Genomic DNA, 19,734 nt, shown 5'->3' with positions numbered 1-19,734 from the left:
ACATGGCTGAAGTGACATTCAGCTGCAGAGAAATATGGCTGTTTGCAAATTCCCTGTGGGCAAAGAGAAGCATATGCTGCCATGCCCACAACTTCATTAACCAAATGCACAAGGGGAAAACAATGTCCATGATCCCCAAGGGAACATGAGACAGCAGGCAATATGGCAGGCATCAGCAGGAGGCTGACCAGAGGGCATGTCAGCGGCAGTAAAAATGCAGTGCACAATGGGCAGTGCCTTTATAATTGGAGTGTGAGCACAACTACCCCCCCTTCACAGTGTCTGGGGAACATTACCTAAAACTTCTATATGTTGTAGTTACATAAGTATGTACTGTACACTGAGCACAACACTCATTACTTCTTCTGCCACCATTCATCTGGTTATTAAAGCTGTGAGCATGGCAGGGTATGCTTTTCTTTGCCCACAGGGAATTTGCAAACAGCCATATTTCTCTGCAGCTGAATGTCACTTCAGCCATGTGTCCCCAGTCAAATGTACCACAGGGAAATGTCTCACCGCCTAGACGCCTGAACCCGTTTAAACTACTAAGCACTTGCATTGTGATGGCAATTATTTGCTTTTGTTATAGTGGACTGTCTGTTCTTGTGTTTAAGCAGGTATTACTAATTATATTCATATACTTGCACTGTGCCTGTTGTTAACACTGTTTGTGTTTTTCAAAAATGCAAATAAAAATCTTATTGCAAAAATAAAAAAGAATTATTACAAACACCAAAAAAATTGAAATTTGCATGTAACAGCTCAATGTAATCTAGTAGATAAGAAATGTTCTAAGACATGTAACAGGAGTAGCATTTCCTGAAAAGGAGAAGGAGAGGAGAGCAGTGATCTCGTTGTGGTAATAACAATAACACCGATTCATTGGAATGGGTTTACGTGTTGATGTGGCTATGCTGGGTTAGGTTAGAGTTGTGTCATAACTTGAAAAGTAGTAGCCGAAGATTTAGTGTGAAGGCTTGTGTGTGCTGCTCTCTTATTTTAATAGAGATAGTGGTTTCTTTGGAGAAGGTGATATATATTTTTTTATCTTTAACATATGACTATTTTTGCCATGTAAGTCTCTGCTTGCAGCGAAGTACGCCAACTATGCTATCCTTCTCCTCCTCCAAGGATGGACGAGCTGGTATCAGGACTTCACTGGTACTCTCCCCTACCTGGCTTTTCTAGTGCACACAAGCCACTGGTCGAACTCCGGCCGTTTGGGTGGAGGCTCAGGCTTCATAGATTGATGCCACAGAGCTGGAGTTATCTGCACTTATCTTGAGTCCCAGTGGCTCTGTAGACAGTGTGATACTGGAGACTTTCCCCGATATCTTTAATTTCACATTATGTGTTGAATAAATGATGCATAATTGTTCATACAAAAAAAGATTGTGCAAAACAGATAATTAGAGGGAACTGCAAGCATTTACTTGGCAGGTACTAAGCTGACGTCCTAGGATCAAATGCAGAATCTTGATGGACCTAAATATAAAATGTGTTATTAATGTAATATTGATCTAGTAGAACATTTAATTCTGAAGGAGGATCTTTCCACTTTAGTATGTGCATCTATGACCACTTACCAGGACAAATATTTCTCCTTCTTGGCAAAAAATAAAAGTAAAATGTGCTGCTCACAGCTAGACCTGCAAGTGACGGCCATGAGACAGACTAGACTTCCAGTAGACAGCATATTTCTCTGGATCTTCATGGCTGGTAGTAAATAACTGAGAAGCACCAAATCACTTCCAAAGTTGAATACAAATGTTCACAGCACTACATGATTTGGGTCCCCAATGCCTTAAAGACCTGGCTGGTGGATCCAGGCATTCAGCCAGCCAGCCTCTCTGTTTCAGAGAAAAGAATGTTGAAAGAGAAGTGGGGGAAATTAGCATTTTTCTGTTAGCAGTGGTCTTAATTTCGCTGACTGACACAAAGGTATATATATCTATATATATATCTATATATATATATATATATATATATATATATATATATATATATCTATACATGGGTCTACTTAATATGGTCGACAGTTCATATGGTTGAAACTCATTTGGTCGACAACCAGTATTCAAGGTACTTAACAGGGATTTGCCCCCCTCCCCAAAGTTGTGCGACCCTGGAGTTAATATATATATAGTTAGGGGGGGTGTGGGGAGCAAAGCCCCCCACCCATATTCATTTAAAATGTTTAGTTTTTGTTGTATGTTCATGTTTTAAATGACTATTAAATGAATATTAGTGGGGGGCTTCGCCCCCACACCCCCCATTGTGGGGGGCTGTGCCCCCCCAACTATCAACTCCAGGGTCGCACAACTTTGGGGAGGGGGGCAAATCCCTGTTAAGTGCCTTGAATACTGGTTGTTGACCAAATGAGCCGTCGACCAAATGAGTTTCGACCATATCAAGTAGACCCATATATATATATATTTTTTTTCTGAAAGTATAAGTATTTAGAAATATTTTAGATGACAATAATTCATGACTTTGCTCCAATGGACTGGGTTAGATCCCTTAAAAATAATTTATTATGGCAGATTCTTTAATGTCTATTCTTTCCTTTCATCATCCAGTGTAATCTGCTGGTTTGCTGCAGCACTCTGAGATAGTATGTTTTGTCTTGATAATTAGAAAGCCTTTGACTGTATTGGTTTCCTTCTGCCCTATACTTTTTCTCCCATATCAGCATAAGTATCGGTCACAAAATGTATAGCTTAAAATAAAACATAAATCAGCAAGCTACACCCGTTAGCCCATCTCGACTTGGTTGTACTTGCTTTTCTTGCCCAGTTTCCAAAAATAGTGGCAGACAGCACTATATTAAAAAGTGGTGCTCTATCAGAGAGCTGTGTATACCAACTGGAACAAAGCTGCACAAATGCAATTAGTATGAGTGAAGCGGACTGTGGTGGACTTGTAGTCCATACTATACACAGAACTTTCTTCAAGTGTGCATAAAGATTGATGCTTTCAGGTGAGCTGGGCACTGCTGCTTTTAATAAATGCTTTCTTTGGTCATAGAAGCTCAGTAAGCTAATAGGAAAACTATTAGACCTTCAAAAATGCATCTAAAGATACTGAAAATATAGTTTACCTGGCAATCAGTTATGTTGATAAAGTCTGTAATGACTTAATACATAATAAAGGAACTTAGCTGCTGTATTATTTACCCAAGAGAAAAATATTCTCAGCCCTTCAACAATCAGATCAGCAGGCGTATGTTCGGTGACTATGATACCTTTACTAGTTCTACACTAGCAAATGTTTTAGTAAATTTAACTTGAGTTGGGAGTGATAAACTAGTGAAGAATGCAACTGTCATGTAGACACAGTGATTGTCACTAAGTAAAGGTTATATAACTTATATCATTGCTGGAGCCTTCCTGTGTCCTGACAGCGTGCTCTTCAAACTATCCGGAGATATATAGAGCTGAGTATATTTTTCTGGCACTTCAGAATTGTGGACTGGTAATTGTTGTTTGCCTAATTTTATATCATTGCTGGCTGACTTCGTTATTTTTGCTTCACTGTATAGTTTTTCAGATCTCTGCTGAAGGTGTTGGTTTTCCCATACCCACCTTCCCTATTCCTGTGTTGTTTAAATTTGGAGGCTTTGCAGTTGCCCGCCCCCCACTGTAGATTTGATCTGGGACACTCCCCCCAGTCCCATCTCTTTACCTCATTCTACCTAATAGACTCCTTCTGCACTTGTTTTTAGTCATTTTTAATTTAATTGCATTTTTAAAACTGTTTGGTCTAACATTGCTACATACTCAAGTGTGCTAGCTTGCACTGCATTTGAATTGTTTTTACTGCTGTTTTAGCTGCTTTTCTGTATATATATATATATATATATATATATATATATATATATATATATATATATATATATATATATACCTTTCCTTAAACTAGTGTAGTCCAGAATCAGATTTGCTGTATCCAGGACTGTATGTAAGCTTCTGAGCCCCCCCCCCCCCAAGCTTTCTGTGTTGGAGGGAAGCCTTCTAGCTTATCAGTGGGAGTGGTAAGCACTAGGTAATCTATCTACCACATAAGGAGTGGTTCTGGCCCAGAAATTGTAGTTATTGGCCGTTTGGGCAGTTTTTCCATCTCTCTCAACTTTCTGATTTAAAAGCCCGCATTTGCACTTGTTTCCCCCCGTTCCTGTAACTAGTTTAGTCCAGATACAGATTCTTAGTTTTAGCACTTGAATTTGCTTATTTGTGATCAGCACGTGTTCAGAACTTGTAAGCACTAAATAACCTACTAATTACTACAGCACTCAACCTTCCTCATTACCTAGAGGAAAACAGTTTTGGTACTTACTTTCCTCACTTGTTTAGAGAAAAACAGCTCTTGTACTCACTTTCCTCACTTATCTAGAGGAAAATAGTTTTTTATTCAGGCATGTCCAAGGGTCAGCTCCCAGTGTTCTCTCCTGTCTATCTGATGAATCTGGGCATCTTGGGGCAATGTAGAAATTGCCTCATGTACACAGACAACCCTTTCCTCCTGCCACCCAACACTACAACCTGTGAGAGATGCACTTATCTAGCCAAACTGGAGGTAAAGCTCTCTCCAATCAAGACTGAACTTGATAGTCAAGAGGAGAAGGTAAACACTTGCACCACACCACACTCATCACATAGTCTCATTAAATCTACACCAGCAAAATCCACACATAGAAACACAAAAACATTCACGGAGGCTCTCAATAATAATCTGCTCAAGCAACAGAGACCTCCAAAGCAGAAATGCAAGCAACCTCCACCCCCCAACACAACCCAAATGACACATAGCCCGCAGACTCTGTGTGCCACTCAACCACAGCCAATAAGGCAAAACAACGTACCCAACACACTAGTCATAGGTGACTGTATAGTCAGGCACACTGATGTCCCACTCACCAGGCTAAACAAGGAGAAGGCTACTGTCAGCTGCCTGTCAGGTGCCAAAATCCGCCACATAACCCACACACTCGGGTCACTCCACAACAAGTACAAATATGACTCTGTTATTGTCCATGTTGGTGTGAATGACCTGAGACGTACCTCCATGGACTACATGAAAAGAGACATGGAAGAGCTCTCTGATCTTGTAGCCCAGGCAGGTATGACCCTAGCCCTGAGTAGCATTCTGCCATCACCCAGAATGATGCCACAGTACAAGGACAAAATGATTAACTTCAAAAACTGGCTAAGCTTCTGGTGCCATTCTAAAGGGATCCAGTATCTGTCTGCCTGGGATGACATGGTCGACAGACCACGAGGCTTTGCCAGAGATGGCCTGCACCTGTCACCCCTGGGATTCCAGATACTGGCTAAGGTTCTTGCCGCCCCTGTAGTGCCTTTTTTAGGCAAAGTTCAAATGACAAATTCACCACCATAACAGGAACAGGCAAGCAAAAACTGAGGGTGATGCTACTCAATGCTAGAAGTCTAAATCTCAAAATGCACTCACTCAAGGCACTCCTTAAAATGGAGAACATCAATATCAGGGCAGTGACTGAGACCTGGTTCAATGCTCCAGAGAGCACCTCTGCACTACCAGGCTATAACTCATACCACACTTTTCGGCCATGTAACCTGGACTGGAACACCAAAGGCGGAGGTGTGTCCATATTCATTAAGGATATCCACACCTCCAGGCTAGTTGCTCAGCATAATACAGCCGAGGTTATCCAAGTGCAACTAACTCTGGGCAAAACTGCAGTACAAATTGTAGCTTGCTACAGATCACGCACGATGCCCCAGGATTCCCACTCCTCTTTTCTTGATGTACTGGAAAATATTAGGGTTCAACTAAACACCCTAATAATGGGCGATTTCAACTACCCCACCATTCACTGGGAAAACTACTCATGTACCAACTCCTTTGCTCAACGCTTTCTGGAATTCATAAACTGCAATGCCCTGGATCAACTTATCCACACCCCCACCAGGGGCAACAATAGCCTATATCTAGTCATTACCAACATGAGTGACCAGTGCTCCACACCTGAAGTCAAAGCCTCACTGATCCGATCCGACCATAAGGTAATTACCCTAGATATCCACATCCTACCCCCACCCCCCCATTAAGGAAACCATGGTAAAACATTTCTCCAAAGCCAATTTCATGCTTCTTAAGACAGAAGTGGTGAACATCACGACACCCATGCAGATGGACAATACAGTTACGACTACTGAATCCTACACAATTGCACTTTATAAGCACTTACATGAGTGCATGGATTGTGCTATCCCAAACAGAACCAAGATGCTATTCTCCAAAAAAAGGAAGCCAATCTGGTGGTTCCCTGCCATAAACAAACTGTACAACAGAAGGAAGAAACTGTTGCAAAAGAGAGTAAAATACCATGAGTGGAGGAGCTCCATGGTCAGCCTCAGTATGAAGCTACGATCCCTGATAAAATCCTCCAAAGCTAGTTATGAAAACAAAATCGCCACTGATTCTAAAGATAGCCACAAAGCATTCTATAGCTATGTCAAGAATCTCAATGGCAACACTCAGATCTGCTCTGAGTTACAGCATAATGGCACTAAATATACAGACCTAACTGATATTGCCAACATCCTGGCAGATAGGTTCAGTGCTAACTTTGCCCCCCTCTCACCCCCTAAAGAGCCCATCTCTATACCGGAAGAATGCAAAGTTCCTGTAATCATGGCTGCACGGGTGAAAAACACACTCTCCAAAGCCAAGAACACAGCATCCATGGGACCAGACAACATCCCAGGCTGCGTTCTACACAAACTACAGAACGAACTGCCACCCCACCTAAGTACCATGTTCAGTCATAGCCTCACCTCAGGCTTTGTGCCTGCTGAATGGCGCACAGCGACGGTTATCCCACTCCACAAGGGGGGAGCCACCACGGACACCGGGAACTACCGCCCCATTAGCCTGACGAGCCTGGTCTGCAAGGCCATGGAACGTATCATCATGGAACTTATAAACAAAGACATTGTTAATCTCCACACTCTGGACCCCACCCAGTTTGGGTTTGTAAAAGGCAGATCATGTCTCTTAAACCTGATAGACTTCTTTGAGGCAGTCACCAAAGCCGGAGACAAGGGTAAGGTGGTTCACACAGCCTATCTAGATCTTGCCAAGGCTTTCAACACCATCCCCCAGTCTGGAATTATAGATAAACTCACTAAACTAGGTATAAATCCCTATGTCACAAGATGAGTTGCCAACTGGCTCACTGTGAACCCACACTGTGAAAGTAGCAGACTCCAAATCCGACTTCAGACCAGTGACAAGTGGAGTACCACAGGGTTCAGTCCTGGGTCCTCTCCTGTTTAGTGTCTACTTCTCTGAAGTACAGGCTAACACAGAAGGTCTTTGGCTAATGAAGTTCGCACATGACTGCAAACTAGGAGCAATAATAGGAACTCCTAATGATGTGGACATCCTACAAAAGGGCCTCACTGAGACAGATGCCTGGTGTCAAAGCCATGGCCTCAAGCTCAATGCCGAAAAGTGCATTGTCATCCCTTTTGGTAAAAACTCTGTACCCATGAACTACAACATAGGTGGTAGTATACTTAACACCAAAAGTGTAATAAGAGACCCTGGGACACAGGTGGATAGTAGACTCTCCTTTGATAATCACATCGCCACAGTAGTCAGGAAATCCTTCTACATGGCACACCTCATCACAAAAGGTTTCTCATCCAGAAAAAAAGAGGTCATTGTTCCCCTCTACTCATCACTCATTAGACCCATTATAGAGTACAAGCCCCTTTTGGTATGTACCTCACAAGACATCTACAGCAACTGGAAAGGCCACAGAAATACCTCACAAAGAGGATTACCGGCCCTACGCAGACTGTCTCAAAAAACTCCAGCTTTACTCCGTCGCATATCGCCTACTCAGAGGTGATCTCTGCCTAACATACAAAGCTATGTCAAACCCAGAGCTGTTGGACATGCTCCACTTAAAGAAATCCCAGTCCCTCCGAGCTACATGCTCTAGGGACCTAAACCTTGTCACCACAATAAACAGAACATGCCGGAGGGATAGATTCCTGTCTCAGAGACTTCCCATACTCTGGAATAAACTACCTATCTATATCAAACAAAGCTCCTCATTAGCACTCTTCAAGATGGAAATTCTCTCTGGGGATCACCTCTGTGGCTCTGCTCGACAGTGGCACAGGAAAATAATTTTCTTGGGTGGTAAAAGTCAGGGTACCTTTTTTGCTGGCTTGTATAGGCCCCAGCCGATAGCCTAGTACCTACCTATGAACCTATGAACTAGGTAGCATATATAATAAATCTGTAATGTAATTATACCCATAATGAACAAGTATGTATACTATAGCAAGGGTGGTTAGTAGTTCATCTTAAAACAATAATTATTACACAAAACATTAGATTCATGATTACATGCATTTTTGGAAGTAGCCAATCACTTGCTAGGAATGTAAATACTGTCCACATTAAAATAAGATTCTGTCTTAATTTACAATATTTTGATTTGTTCTTTTAGATATAGCTCACAAGCTGTGTGTGTTAAGCAGATTGCTTAATGCTTTTGTAATAGATTATGAATTTAAAATTTATGAAAGGATTTACAAAAAAATACCAGAAACACATCACTATGGTGCATTCAAGGTTATACCACTGTGCCTAACACTTATAGTATGAAACATCAGCTTACAAAATCATAAGCCAGCAACATGCTGTGTGGAAACTGTTCCTACGGCAGTAGTGATAACTAGTGTGAAAACTGTCCTTTCAGTCTGCACAAGTTAGAAGAAAGTTTACTATTATCAAAGAAATATCTAGTGTTACAAATAAACTGGTTTATTGTGTGAACGGACAGCGGAGGTCAAACCATAATCTTTTTTGCTCAAGGAAGTTTATGTGATTTTTTTCATGTTAGTATTTGAAGTAAAAAAAAACATTATCAGACTGAACCACTGGTTTAATTGGAATGAATGTTTCCCTTAAAATAGCTTGCTCTTAAATCAAAAAGGGGCAAAGACTGATTAGAAAAATAATGCCTTCACAAAGCTTTTATCAATGAAAACACATACATTTTAAAATCATTGTTTACTTTTAACAGCCTGACTGAATGGAAACAACTTAGAATATTGTTAGGGAAAAATTATTAAAATGTTTAACATGCCTTCAAGTCCACACTCAGCAACCAAGTCAGGCGGGTTTTATTTTTGTCATTTTTCATGGGTGCCAAAACAACACAGGAGGGTCCAGCTTCTGCCCTGTTAAGAAAGCACACAGCAAAATTGTTACATATACTTGTAGATAAAGGCAAATGTAGTGTAATTATGTCATAATTCCTGTCGAAAGCTGTTTAAATCACAACTATCAAACTAGTTAGTATACTGTGGTATAAAGTAGACATTTTAAGGTAGACCTGAGTAACACTTAGAGGCTACTGCATTAACTCTTACGGGCTACTACAGTTACTCTAAAGGAAAGCAGTCACTATGCTTTGAAGTTTTGAATTAGCTGCCTGAATCTGAACCTTGGAAGTCTGGATACAACAATTGTGATGGATTAACAAGTGTTAATATCCTGTTAGGTTATATCCAGCCTTGCTTTTCTTATTGTTATATTCTAGTGACTTGGATGTACATTACACAATATTTCTTTCTTCTCTGGTATTGACACTGTATGATAGGATCACAATCCAGTACAAAGTCACAGACTTAAAACAAAAATAAGGACTATGAAATCCAGTTCTATGGCCTGACTCTATGGCTGACTGTTAATCCCCTTCCATGTGCCTTTTAAACATATTCCCAATACCTGTAAAACCAGACACAAAGGCCTAGAATTTCCTATGTTAATGGTCTGAATATAAATTCTAGACTCTTCTTATCTACAGGATTTCATAGTACTAACAATGTCTTTCGGCTTCCTCCATTAGGGGTCGCCACAGCAGATCATCAGTCCACAAAGTTTTGGCAATGGAGTTTTTACAGTGTCAAATTGCCAGCCCGGCACCCAACTTTCTCAGAAGGCAGACACACCTACCTGCATGTCTTTAAAACTCACTCAACTGCAGGGAGGGCATGCAGACTCTCTACAGAAGGCACTCCTGCCAAGAATCAAACCTGAGGACATCTTGCTGTGAGGTGACAATACTAACCGCTGCACCCACAAGATTTCATAGCACTAAAACATATGGCTTAACCACATGTTAAACTACAATAAATAAAATAGTTTTTAAGACTTGTGCTCTTCAGACTTGCACCTTCTGGCTTGCTCTGAAATAGTAACATATGCATCCCAGCTTTCTACACAGTTAGTTTTCCTTGATCTCTTCAGACTTGTGAATCTACAGATGGTGTGAGGCCTCTTGTATTTTTGGTGGGTACCTAAAACCCTTCCTGTTATATCATTGTATGAAAGTAACAGGAAGCACCTGATTTACTCTGGTCCTACCTAGACACTGGAACAGTTGGACTTGATGCCTTGGTGCTCTTTTTCTTGGCTACAACACTCCTGACAAGCTCAAGCCCCTCTACTATCCCATAAACCCCTGGTGCAAGGAGACACTCCAGATCCCATTGCTGACATTGTTGTTTTAACGTTCCTCAATCCGAGCTCAAGTACATAGGAAAATATTTGCCTTTCAATTACCAGATAAGTGTTCATTTTTGACTTAAGTCAGAGAATATCTTTTTAACCTTCAAACTTATTTCCTGGCCTTTTTCAGGCTTTGGATCTGGGTCCAGATTTGGATTTTAGTTTATCTCTTGTTAATCTACCTCATCCTTTCTGTCTTATTCCTTCCTCATCCCTTAAATAAAATCTATCATGTATTTACTTCCTGTTAGCTGATTTATAAGCTGACTTTCCATTATTGTAGCTTCACTTGTTCTGGTTCTTTCTTCACTTTTTCTGGTTCTTTCTGATAGATTGTTTCATGTTAATAGGTGTTCCTACACTTGGGCCAGGAAATGGATAAAGAACCCAAGCCTGAATTTTCAAAATGTAAGAAGTGTGTGCACAAAATTCCCCGTCTGGGCTCACAATTTGCGTGTGATTTGTTTAGGGATTACCACATAATGACCGCTCTATATGTAAGCGCATTAATTCCTGTACCCTTATGGATAGGATATAAATTAGTCCTGAAAGTACTTGTTGCAAGCTGACACCAGATGATGAAGATAGAAACTTTGTGAAGGGATCCAGACCTGAGAAAATGAGTGACAAAAATACAAGAATGATGAGTCAGATGTTTCCATATTGAAGAACATATCTCGAGTCAAGGTGTCTATGCCCCCCCCCCCACCGACCAAGGATGTTGGCAGCTTCTCCCCCTGCAAGAGATTCAGTTCCTCCATGACAGGAACCATCAGCAGCAAATAACTCAGCAGCCAGAAGACAGAGAGGTCGCTTTTTTACTGAGGAAGAATTGTCGAGGTTTCTTTCTTCCAGGTCTACTTCAGCCTCACCTCTCATGTCTTGCAGGTTGCTCAGGCACCTACTTCATTAAACTGGGAGCACATAATGTTGGCCTTTGTGAAGGTCTGACTATTCCTCAACACTGACTGGTACTTCATTATCAATAATGATGCCCTCAGCATCAGTGGTTACATCAGCACTGGTCTTGGTGGCTACTGTGGTGTCAGTGCTGACACATTTGCTGCTGGGCATTTTGGGCTCATATGCAGAGGTGACTGATTTTGAGTTTTGTGTTGGATCAGAATTAAGGACAGTTGATTCTGTCCCAAGACATTGTTGATGCTGGGCATTTCAGCAATTCATCTATGATGTTCCCTATGAACAGTTGTCTCCATAAGTTTATGCTTGGGTTGGCCACCCCTAACAAGCTGGTTGACTTAGTGTCCAATAAGGTTTGGAAGGAATCCAGTTTAATCAAGCCCATACCCCAGAAACCTGAGAAAGTGATGCAGACTCACAAGGATAGACAGTACTGAAGTAAGGGACCTCTTGTTGATTCCATAGTAGTGTCCACAGTAGTGTCCACTGCCATCAAGAGAGACATCCCAGAGGATGCTCAGACTGTCCATCCTCTGAATAAAGAATCCAGTATGAAGGGTATGCTGGGGAACCAAATGTATGCATCTAGTACATTCTCAATGAAATGCCTTATCCATCCTGTGCATATGACAAGATTTCAGAGACATCTGGCAGAAAAGAATGCAGAGCCTCTGAAATATTGCCTGATAATGAATTGAGGATCCATCTTGAAACCCATGTGGTAACTATATCCTCCATATTTTTGCTCACCATGTTTCAACTTCATAATTCTAGAGACACTGCAGCTAGGGGTGCAGGATCAGGCCTGGTCATAAGACACCAGACTTAGCTCTCTTTAATTGACTGTGAACCATTGCAAAGCAGCATTCATCAATTCCTCCTTTGACTGCTCCTCTTTATTTTGGGCAGAAGGTGAAACAGAGACTGTGTTAGTGTCAGCAGGAGAGCAAACTGCTCACTGCTTTTGGTGAAAAGTTTTCAACACCCCAAAGATCCTTTCAGAGAAATCAGAATGGCGTCAAGAATTTATGGTTTAGAAAGTTCCAACAGCCCCAGAATCAGCAGCAATATGACAAGGGTTCCTGCTGAAGAGTGGAGATCCAAACAAGTACTGAGGTAGAGGTGGTCCATATCACCAGAGCCCTAAGGGGTCCTTCTGAGGACTCCACCAGCATGAGTTCTGAAAGTTACCTGACTGTCTCACTTGGAAGGCAATCATGGGATGCCTTTCTCTATGGTTCATCATGTGACTAGGCATTACGCCAGACAAGTGAATAAGGGAAATCATGTCCAGAGGTTATTCTGTTTCCTTTTTGCAACCGCCCAAGAGACTGACATCACATCCTCCAAAAGTATCACCCCACTAAAACAGGAGAGCACTTCTAGAAGTGAAAGCACTTGAAAACAAGAAAGACAATTTAAGAGGTCCCACCAGACCAGAAAGAGTCCAGATTTGACTTCAGGTTCTTCTTGGTGCCTAAAAAGACATAGGACCTTAGACCTACCTTTGCCGTAAGTCAGCTGAGCCAATACATGAGGAAGAAGCTGTTCTGGATGGCCACATATTACCATGCTTCTAAGCAGGTGACTGAATGTGCTCTTTGAACCTCAAGTATGCTTACCTATAGACTAAGGTGGCAAATGCATCATGAAAGTTCCTTCACTTCCAGATAGGAGACCATCACTGTGAGTTTCGAACCCTGCCATTTGGACTTACACAGCTCCCCAGGTGTTCACCAAATGTATGGCTCCAGAAGCAACTCACATGACTTCTGGGGGTAAGGATTTTCCCTTATCTTTATAACTGGCTCATAGTGGCTCCCATTAAGGAGTCACTCCTAGAAGGAAGACTGCATTTACTCCAGATGTGTCTGTTCTTTGGGATCACAATCAACCTACAGAGATCTCAGCTAAACTCATCACAGTCTATAGTTTTCATTGACTGCCAGGTGGACACAATCACGCTGAAAGCTATTCAACCCACATACAGAATTGATTCTGTTGTGAATGAGGTAATCTGTTTCCCAGAATCCAAGACTGACAACCACTGCCATCCTCAAAATGCTAGGCCTCATGGCTGCATCCATCCAGATTGTTCCCTATGCCAGCTTTTATTAGAACATTCTGCAATGGATGCTCAGAACTTCATGGAATCAAGCATTGCAACCCAATATCCAGTGCATGCAGAAACAGCATTTTGTATTGGACAAACATTCAAAACCTGTCAGTGGGCACTTGCCCATACCTACAGCTATGGTGATGATGGACACTTCCATTTTTTTATGAAGGGGAGACATTATCAAAACAGGACAGCCCAGGGGGCAGACACAACAAGTGGGTAGGTTGCACATCAGCATACTGGAGATGACAACAATCCTCCTAATGCTGCAGGCATTTCATGACTTGCTCTCCCAGAGTGCTAGTGCCATCCACACAGACAACATAGTGGTGGTATGGTACATCACCAGACAAGGTGGGACACAATATTATTTCCTATGCATAGAAGCCATGAGGGTATGGGATTGGGCCTTAATGTCACATTGCTTCCTAAAAGGTTCATAGGTTCATAGGTAAGTACTAGGCTAGCTGCCCTTGTGGCCATTTAAAGCCAAGCCAATTTCCCTTTTTCTGCTCAAATTAACCTAAATATTTGGTTAGAGACTTGCCTTACCATCCCATGGTTGATAATTATGCATTATTCCTAATGAGAATAACTGGGATCATACCATAGATAATTTAGGGAGAACTATTCTAGGCAGTGTTAAGGCTCACTCTACCAGGGCTATGGCTCCATATATGGCTTTTGGAAAGGATTGGCTTCTATAAGCATTCTAGAAGCAGCAACATGCCCCTCTATTAAGTAAGGACAAAAAGGCTACAAGGTCATTCTTTCCAAATAGCTAAGTGATTGCATTTCTTTATTGTTACACTTTTGTGGGAAAACGTTGGCCACTAGACCTAATGTGCACTCTCTCAGGGCTTAGGCTATATCAGCAGCCTTTCTTCTTAACTTACCCTTGCAGGACATTATGGCAGCTGCTACACGGTCAGCCTTACATACATTCATAAAACATTGCAGCCTCAGCACACCTTCTATGGCTTATTCTTCCTTTGGAGCCACCATTTTCATTGGCTTTAGGCCACCAATCATTAGCTTGGAATTCTGCCCAACTGTTCCAGTGTCCAGAGTAAATATACAAGTTATGTACTTATCAGAACTATAGATTTAGCTGGTCTTTGTCCGAACACTGGAACATCCCTCCCACCTTCCACTTGCCAAATTGTTCCTGAGGGACTTTTAGGAATTCCTGAGATATTGTTCTTCTCAGGATTCCTAACAAATATGTTTATTATATGACTCCTTGTGATTTTCTAAATGATATTGCTAATGCAGCTAATTATTATCTGTTCTCACTCTTGAGTATCTCCTTGTACCTACCAGGGTTTATGGGATAGGAGAGGAGTTGGAGCTTGGGAGGAGTGTCATTCCTGAGGAAAAGGGCACCAAGCTGACCAATCCAACTTTTCCTGTGTCCAGACCAAGACCAGTTAAATATATCATTCCGGTAAGTACATAACTTATGTTTTTTCCCATCCTTAATATAACAACTGAATTGGAAGAAATGGTATTGTAACATTCTGTCCATACACTGCGGATGCCCTAACAACTGATATTAGGAGTATCCTAAATGCTGCCAACTTCAGAGCTGTCCTCTTAGTGTACTTAATCTACAGTTATTATAAGCATTACATTTCTGGATTTTTCACACCCATCAGCATCTTAGTGTCGGTCATTTCCCTGATGTGCTGCAGTGCTGGGTATTTATAAAACAGGAACATAATGGTCACATAACAGTTGTGCTGATCATTGCTGTTTACTGGAAATAAAGCAAATGTGGCCAGCGAACACATATTTGGTTTACTGACCAAAGCCAAGGTCTGAATCATGAGCAAGTATGTTTTACATATGACGAAAAAGAATTATGAATGGTGTAAATGATTCCCAGTATAATGGATTTCCCAAATAACTTTTTTAATATCGTACACTTTTCCTCAGTCAGTCCTTTCTGCACTGATCTCACACCCTGACAATATATTATGTTGGAGCCATTTGCTATGGTTTATGACAGCTGTTTTACTCAATATAGTAAGAATCAATTTACTGTGTGTGCATGAGTATCCGAGTATCGATGTTTCACCATGAGTATTGTGGGTAGATTGAGATTTAACATATAAACTGATCGCATTTTATGATACTTTGTCATGTTTCAATATCATGATTACAGTCTGATCCAGTCATCCTTTTTTAACAGTTTTTGACCAGAGCTTGTTTTCACACTTGTTGGTAATTATGGAAAAATATCCATTCTGCATACATCTGGATAAAATTAATAATGTATATGTACTGCAGAGTCACTACATCCAAATGTTTTCTTCAAGACAGTATATTAGACTTAACTAGAACATTCTATATTGTTTTAGTTTTAATCAACTTGTGAACAATTCACTGAACATAGGTTTTTAAGCATTAAACAGGATGAGTGGTAATCTACTGTCATTAACAGATGGAGAACTGTCAGTACAATGTTTTATATTTATGTCATAAGTTTTAAATAACTGTTTCACAGCCTTGAAGTCATTCCATAAAAGGTACTACTGAAAGCTTTGTAAATGGATTGTACATCTTTTACCTGTCAATTGGTCTGACAAGTTTAGATTCATATTTTAAAACTACAGAAACTTGCAGGGATGACAGGTACTAGGGTAGTAACATGCTAAATATAATAAAAAAATCCAATTTATTCTTGATTTTCTGTGATAAATGTAATCTGTTTATACTTATAATTGCAGATAAGGCCCTAAATAAAGTAACAACTAATTTTAATAAACATAAATGCATTTTTATTTCCCTTCATAAGTTTTTGTTGCTATTACACAACTTATCACAGCTTATGTTCACCTCAGTGTAAAATGCTGGAACATTAATTTGCTAAAAAAATAAACAATAAAGCCCTGAACTGTTAGCAATAAGTAACATAATTAAACTAATGGAAATATTTCATCCTCATTGTCTCCAGGACCTTGATAACCAAGTTCGGAGTTAAATGAAAATTCCCTGCATTTTCTTTCTAGTGAAGTGACAGATGTGAAAGCAACTGTACATTTTTTTTTATATCTGCATAGGCAGTATGAGCTCTAAAATAAAGTGGTTGTGTTATTCTGCTAGAATGTTTAAACATTTTGAGGGTTTTTAACACTTTAAGCATTTATCAATTCACATAGAAACAATATCACATTATTCCATCTTGTAGTTAACTGAATTGCAGTCTGCAGATCATAATGATTATCTTCACTGTGTATAAATACAAAGCTGCTGTCACACAAATGCAGCATAGTTGGGGCTAATTGCATGGCACATGGTTTCATACCTTACAAGTCCTTTTTGCGGTGGCATTGATTTGGTTTGTGTAGCAGAGCCTGCCAAAAAGTAGGTAGAATTCTGTTGCCAGCAGTGTCTGATGTTGACAAAATCTCTCTGGCTAATAAGATTCCCAGCTGTCTCTCTTGCAACTTCATGAGTTATGACAGTACCTTTTCCAATCCTCTGGAGAACCTAGGAAAAGAAGGTGCTTTGTAATTTTCTTTTTCTTGTAAAGTAAGACCCTGACAAATTCTAATATGAATATAATGCACATTTATTTGAGAATATTTGTCCTGAGATAAGAACAGGTACTTTTAAGTACCCACTAAATGTTCATAATTGCACAAACTGGTAATTATAATTAATATCAGTAGATTCTTACCCAAGCAGGTGGCACATTCGTTCGTTGTCAGCTTGCCTGCTTAACGCAATTCAAATTGCAAGGAAACTGGAGCCTATGTCAACACTTACTGATCATGGGGCAGAGAAAATAAACTTAATTATATGACAATCCTTTGCAAATCACACACACACACATACACACACACACACACACACACACACACACACACACACACACACACACACACACACACACACAGACTCACTCACTCACTCACTCACTCACTCACTCACTCACTCACTCACTCACTCACTCACTCACTCACTCACTATATGGCAAACTAATAACGACTGGCAATTTGGAAAACAACCAATTTGCCTTCTGCATATCTTTAGGATGAGGGAGGAAACCATGGCAATTAGTGAAAACCCGTGAGACAAAGTCATACATTCCACCATTTTAAATAGTGCCACAAGTCTACAATAAACTTATTAATAATAATAGTATACAAAGACTAATGACTCAAAGCAATGCAAAATATATTAAAAACATTAGTTAATTTCTCTGTCAGAGAAGTAAACTACACTGACGTGCTGATGATATTATACATGTATGTTTCAAAAGTCAGATGATATGCAAGTACACACACACACACACACACACACACACACACACACACACACACACACACACACACACACACAAACAAACACATTTCTAATAACATTTAACTGCAAAGTAGGGTACCAGTGCTATTAAGTTATCCACACAATTTGTCATTATCTGCAATCAGCGTGCTACACTGAATGGAAAAGACAAGGAATAATCTGAATTTAGTCCTTGTGGGTGGTAGCCACCAATAATTTACATTCAGTCAGATCAGTGCCATGTCACCATTGTCACATGATTTGCAGAATGGTGACTTAATGGTAAAATCAGTACCTCACAGGTCCAAGGAGCACACTTAATTTTAACCTCCAGCCACGGTCTTATGTGGAGGTCAGCATGATCTGTCTTTTTAGGGTCTTTTCTGAGTGTTCCATTTTCCACCCAATTCCAAAAGCATATTGGTTGACTGGCTGACTGGTACACTTACTCATGTGTATGCAACTAGCGTGTTTGTGTGCGTTTGTGTTTGTGTGTGCGTGTGTGTGTGTATATCTTATAGATCAACACAGAAGTTTTCCAGCAGCCAGATCTTAAGCAAAAACACACACACACACACACACACACACACACACACACACACACACACACACACACACACACACACACACACACACACACACCTCCTCTGCTATGCTTAACTCTTAACTGTAGTCATGGTATGTGCCACAACTACTCCAGCGTGAGTAAGTGGATAAATGCCTTCAAAAGATGGCACTCACTTTTTCCTCACAAAGGTAAAATAATAACATGTGAGAGTGTTCAATCTCGCCGTTTGTTTTTACACACGGGTTCGGAGCCGATCCTCGGCTCCGAGTCGGCCGCATAGCAAAGCTCTGCATCTAAGAGAAGCTCGAGACCAGGCTATATCCTACAATCCTCCCTGCCATTACTCAGATCTAGTTTGCCGCTGCAACAGGTCACATCGCGTCGGAGAGCCCAGACCAGAGTTTTAAAAATTGACAGATAAGATAGTATTTTTTTTTTTGCTTCTTTTAGTCCTAAAAAGTTATAGTTTTTTGTTGTGAATAATTGTATTTTATTTACAATAGTGTGTGTGTGTGTGTAACTAGTTATTTTGTTAGTTTTTTTTCTATAGGTTTCCCTTTGGGGCCTACCTCCTTCTAACTTAACTCTCTTTTATTTTTTTTTACCTCACTTCTTCAGTATGTCTGAAAAAGCTAAAAGTGGGTTCAAAAGGTGCCAGTGTGGACAGAAAATGTCCATCACTGACAACCACACGTCCTGCGTCTACTGTCTTGGCCCTCTCCACTTGCAAGAGGATTGCTCCATTTGCCATTCCTTCAGTGGGAGGGTCATGACAGATAGACGCAGGAAACTTATTGATAGGGGGCTTCTTAAGCCTGCTTTTCAAGAAGCCTTGGACAAGTCGGACCAGGCTTCTAAGTCTTCGAAGGGGTCGAAGATGTCGGAGCCCATGTCATCGGCCGAGTACATCTTCCAAAGTTCGTTCGCCGTTTCCACAGACTTCGGGACCGAGCGTCGAACGTTTGTCTCTCACTGAGCCCCAGGTCTTGGAACCGGTGTCGGAACTACCGCCACCATCGATTCTTCGGTCGGTGCCATCTTCGGCTCCTTCCACCCGTTCTTCCAGACCACTTTCTGATATTGATGTGGATCGTGTCGTGCAGAAACTGATGGAGAACACAGCTCTTTCCAGGTTGATTGCAGTTTCCTCCCAGTTGGTGTCGAAACTAGAAGGCCTCCCTTTATCTCCAACAGGTCCTCCTTCGAGACCTATCCAGTCTTCGGAGCCGGAAGAGGATGAGCCGATGATAGT

The 19,734-nt window shown here is 40.9% G+C and overlaps 1 protein-coding gene across 1 annotated transcript in view; it reads right to left on the bottom strand.

The window, feature by feature from the left end:
- The window catches only part of LOC122788829 (steroidogenic acute regulatory protein-like), a 120,708-nt gene that overhangs the window by 21,453 nt on the left and 79,521 nt on the right, over positions 1–19,734 (bottom strand). Inside the window, exons 5-6 of the mRNA XM_044055696.1 lie at positions 16,932–17,116; positions 9,155–9,248 (exon numbers count right to left, since the gene is read on the bottom strand). Of these exons, the coding sequence (XP_043911631.1) occupies positions 9,155–9,248; positions 16,932–17,116 (279 nt within the window). The remainder of the gene's footprint in view (positions 1–9,154; positions 9,249–16,931; positions 17,117–19,734) is intronic.

Source organism: Protopterus annectens, chromosome 14.part0 (assembly GCF_019279795.1).
Source record: "Protopterus annectens isolate FY-2018-M chromosome 14.part0, PAN1.0, whole genome shotgun sequence".
Classification (NCBI taxonomy): domain Eukaryota; kingdom Metazoa; phylum Chordata; order Ceratodontiformes; family Protopteridae; genus Protopterus; species Protopterus annectens.
This window is presented reverse-complemented; position numbering and strand designations above follow the sequence as displayed.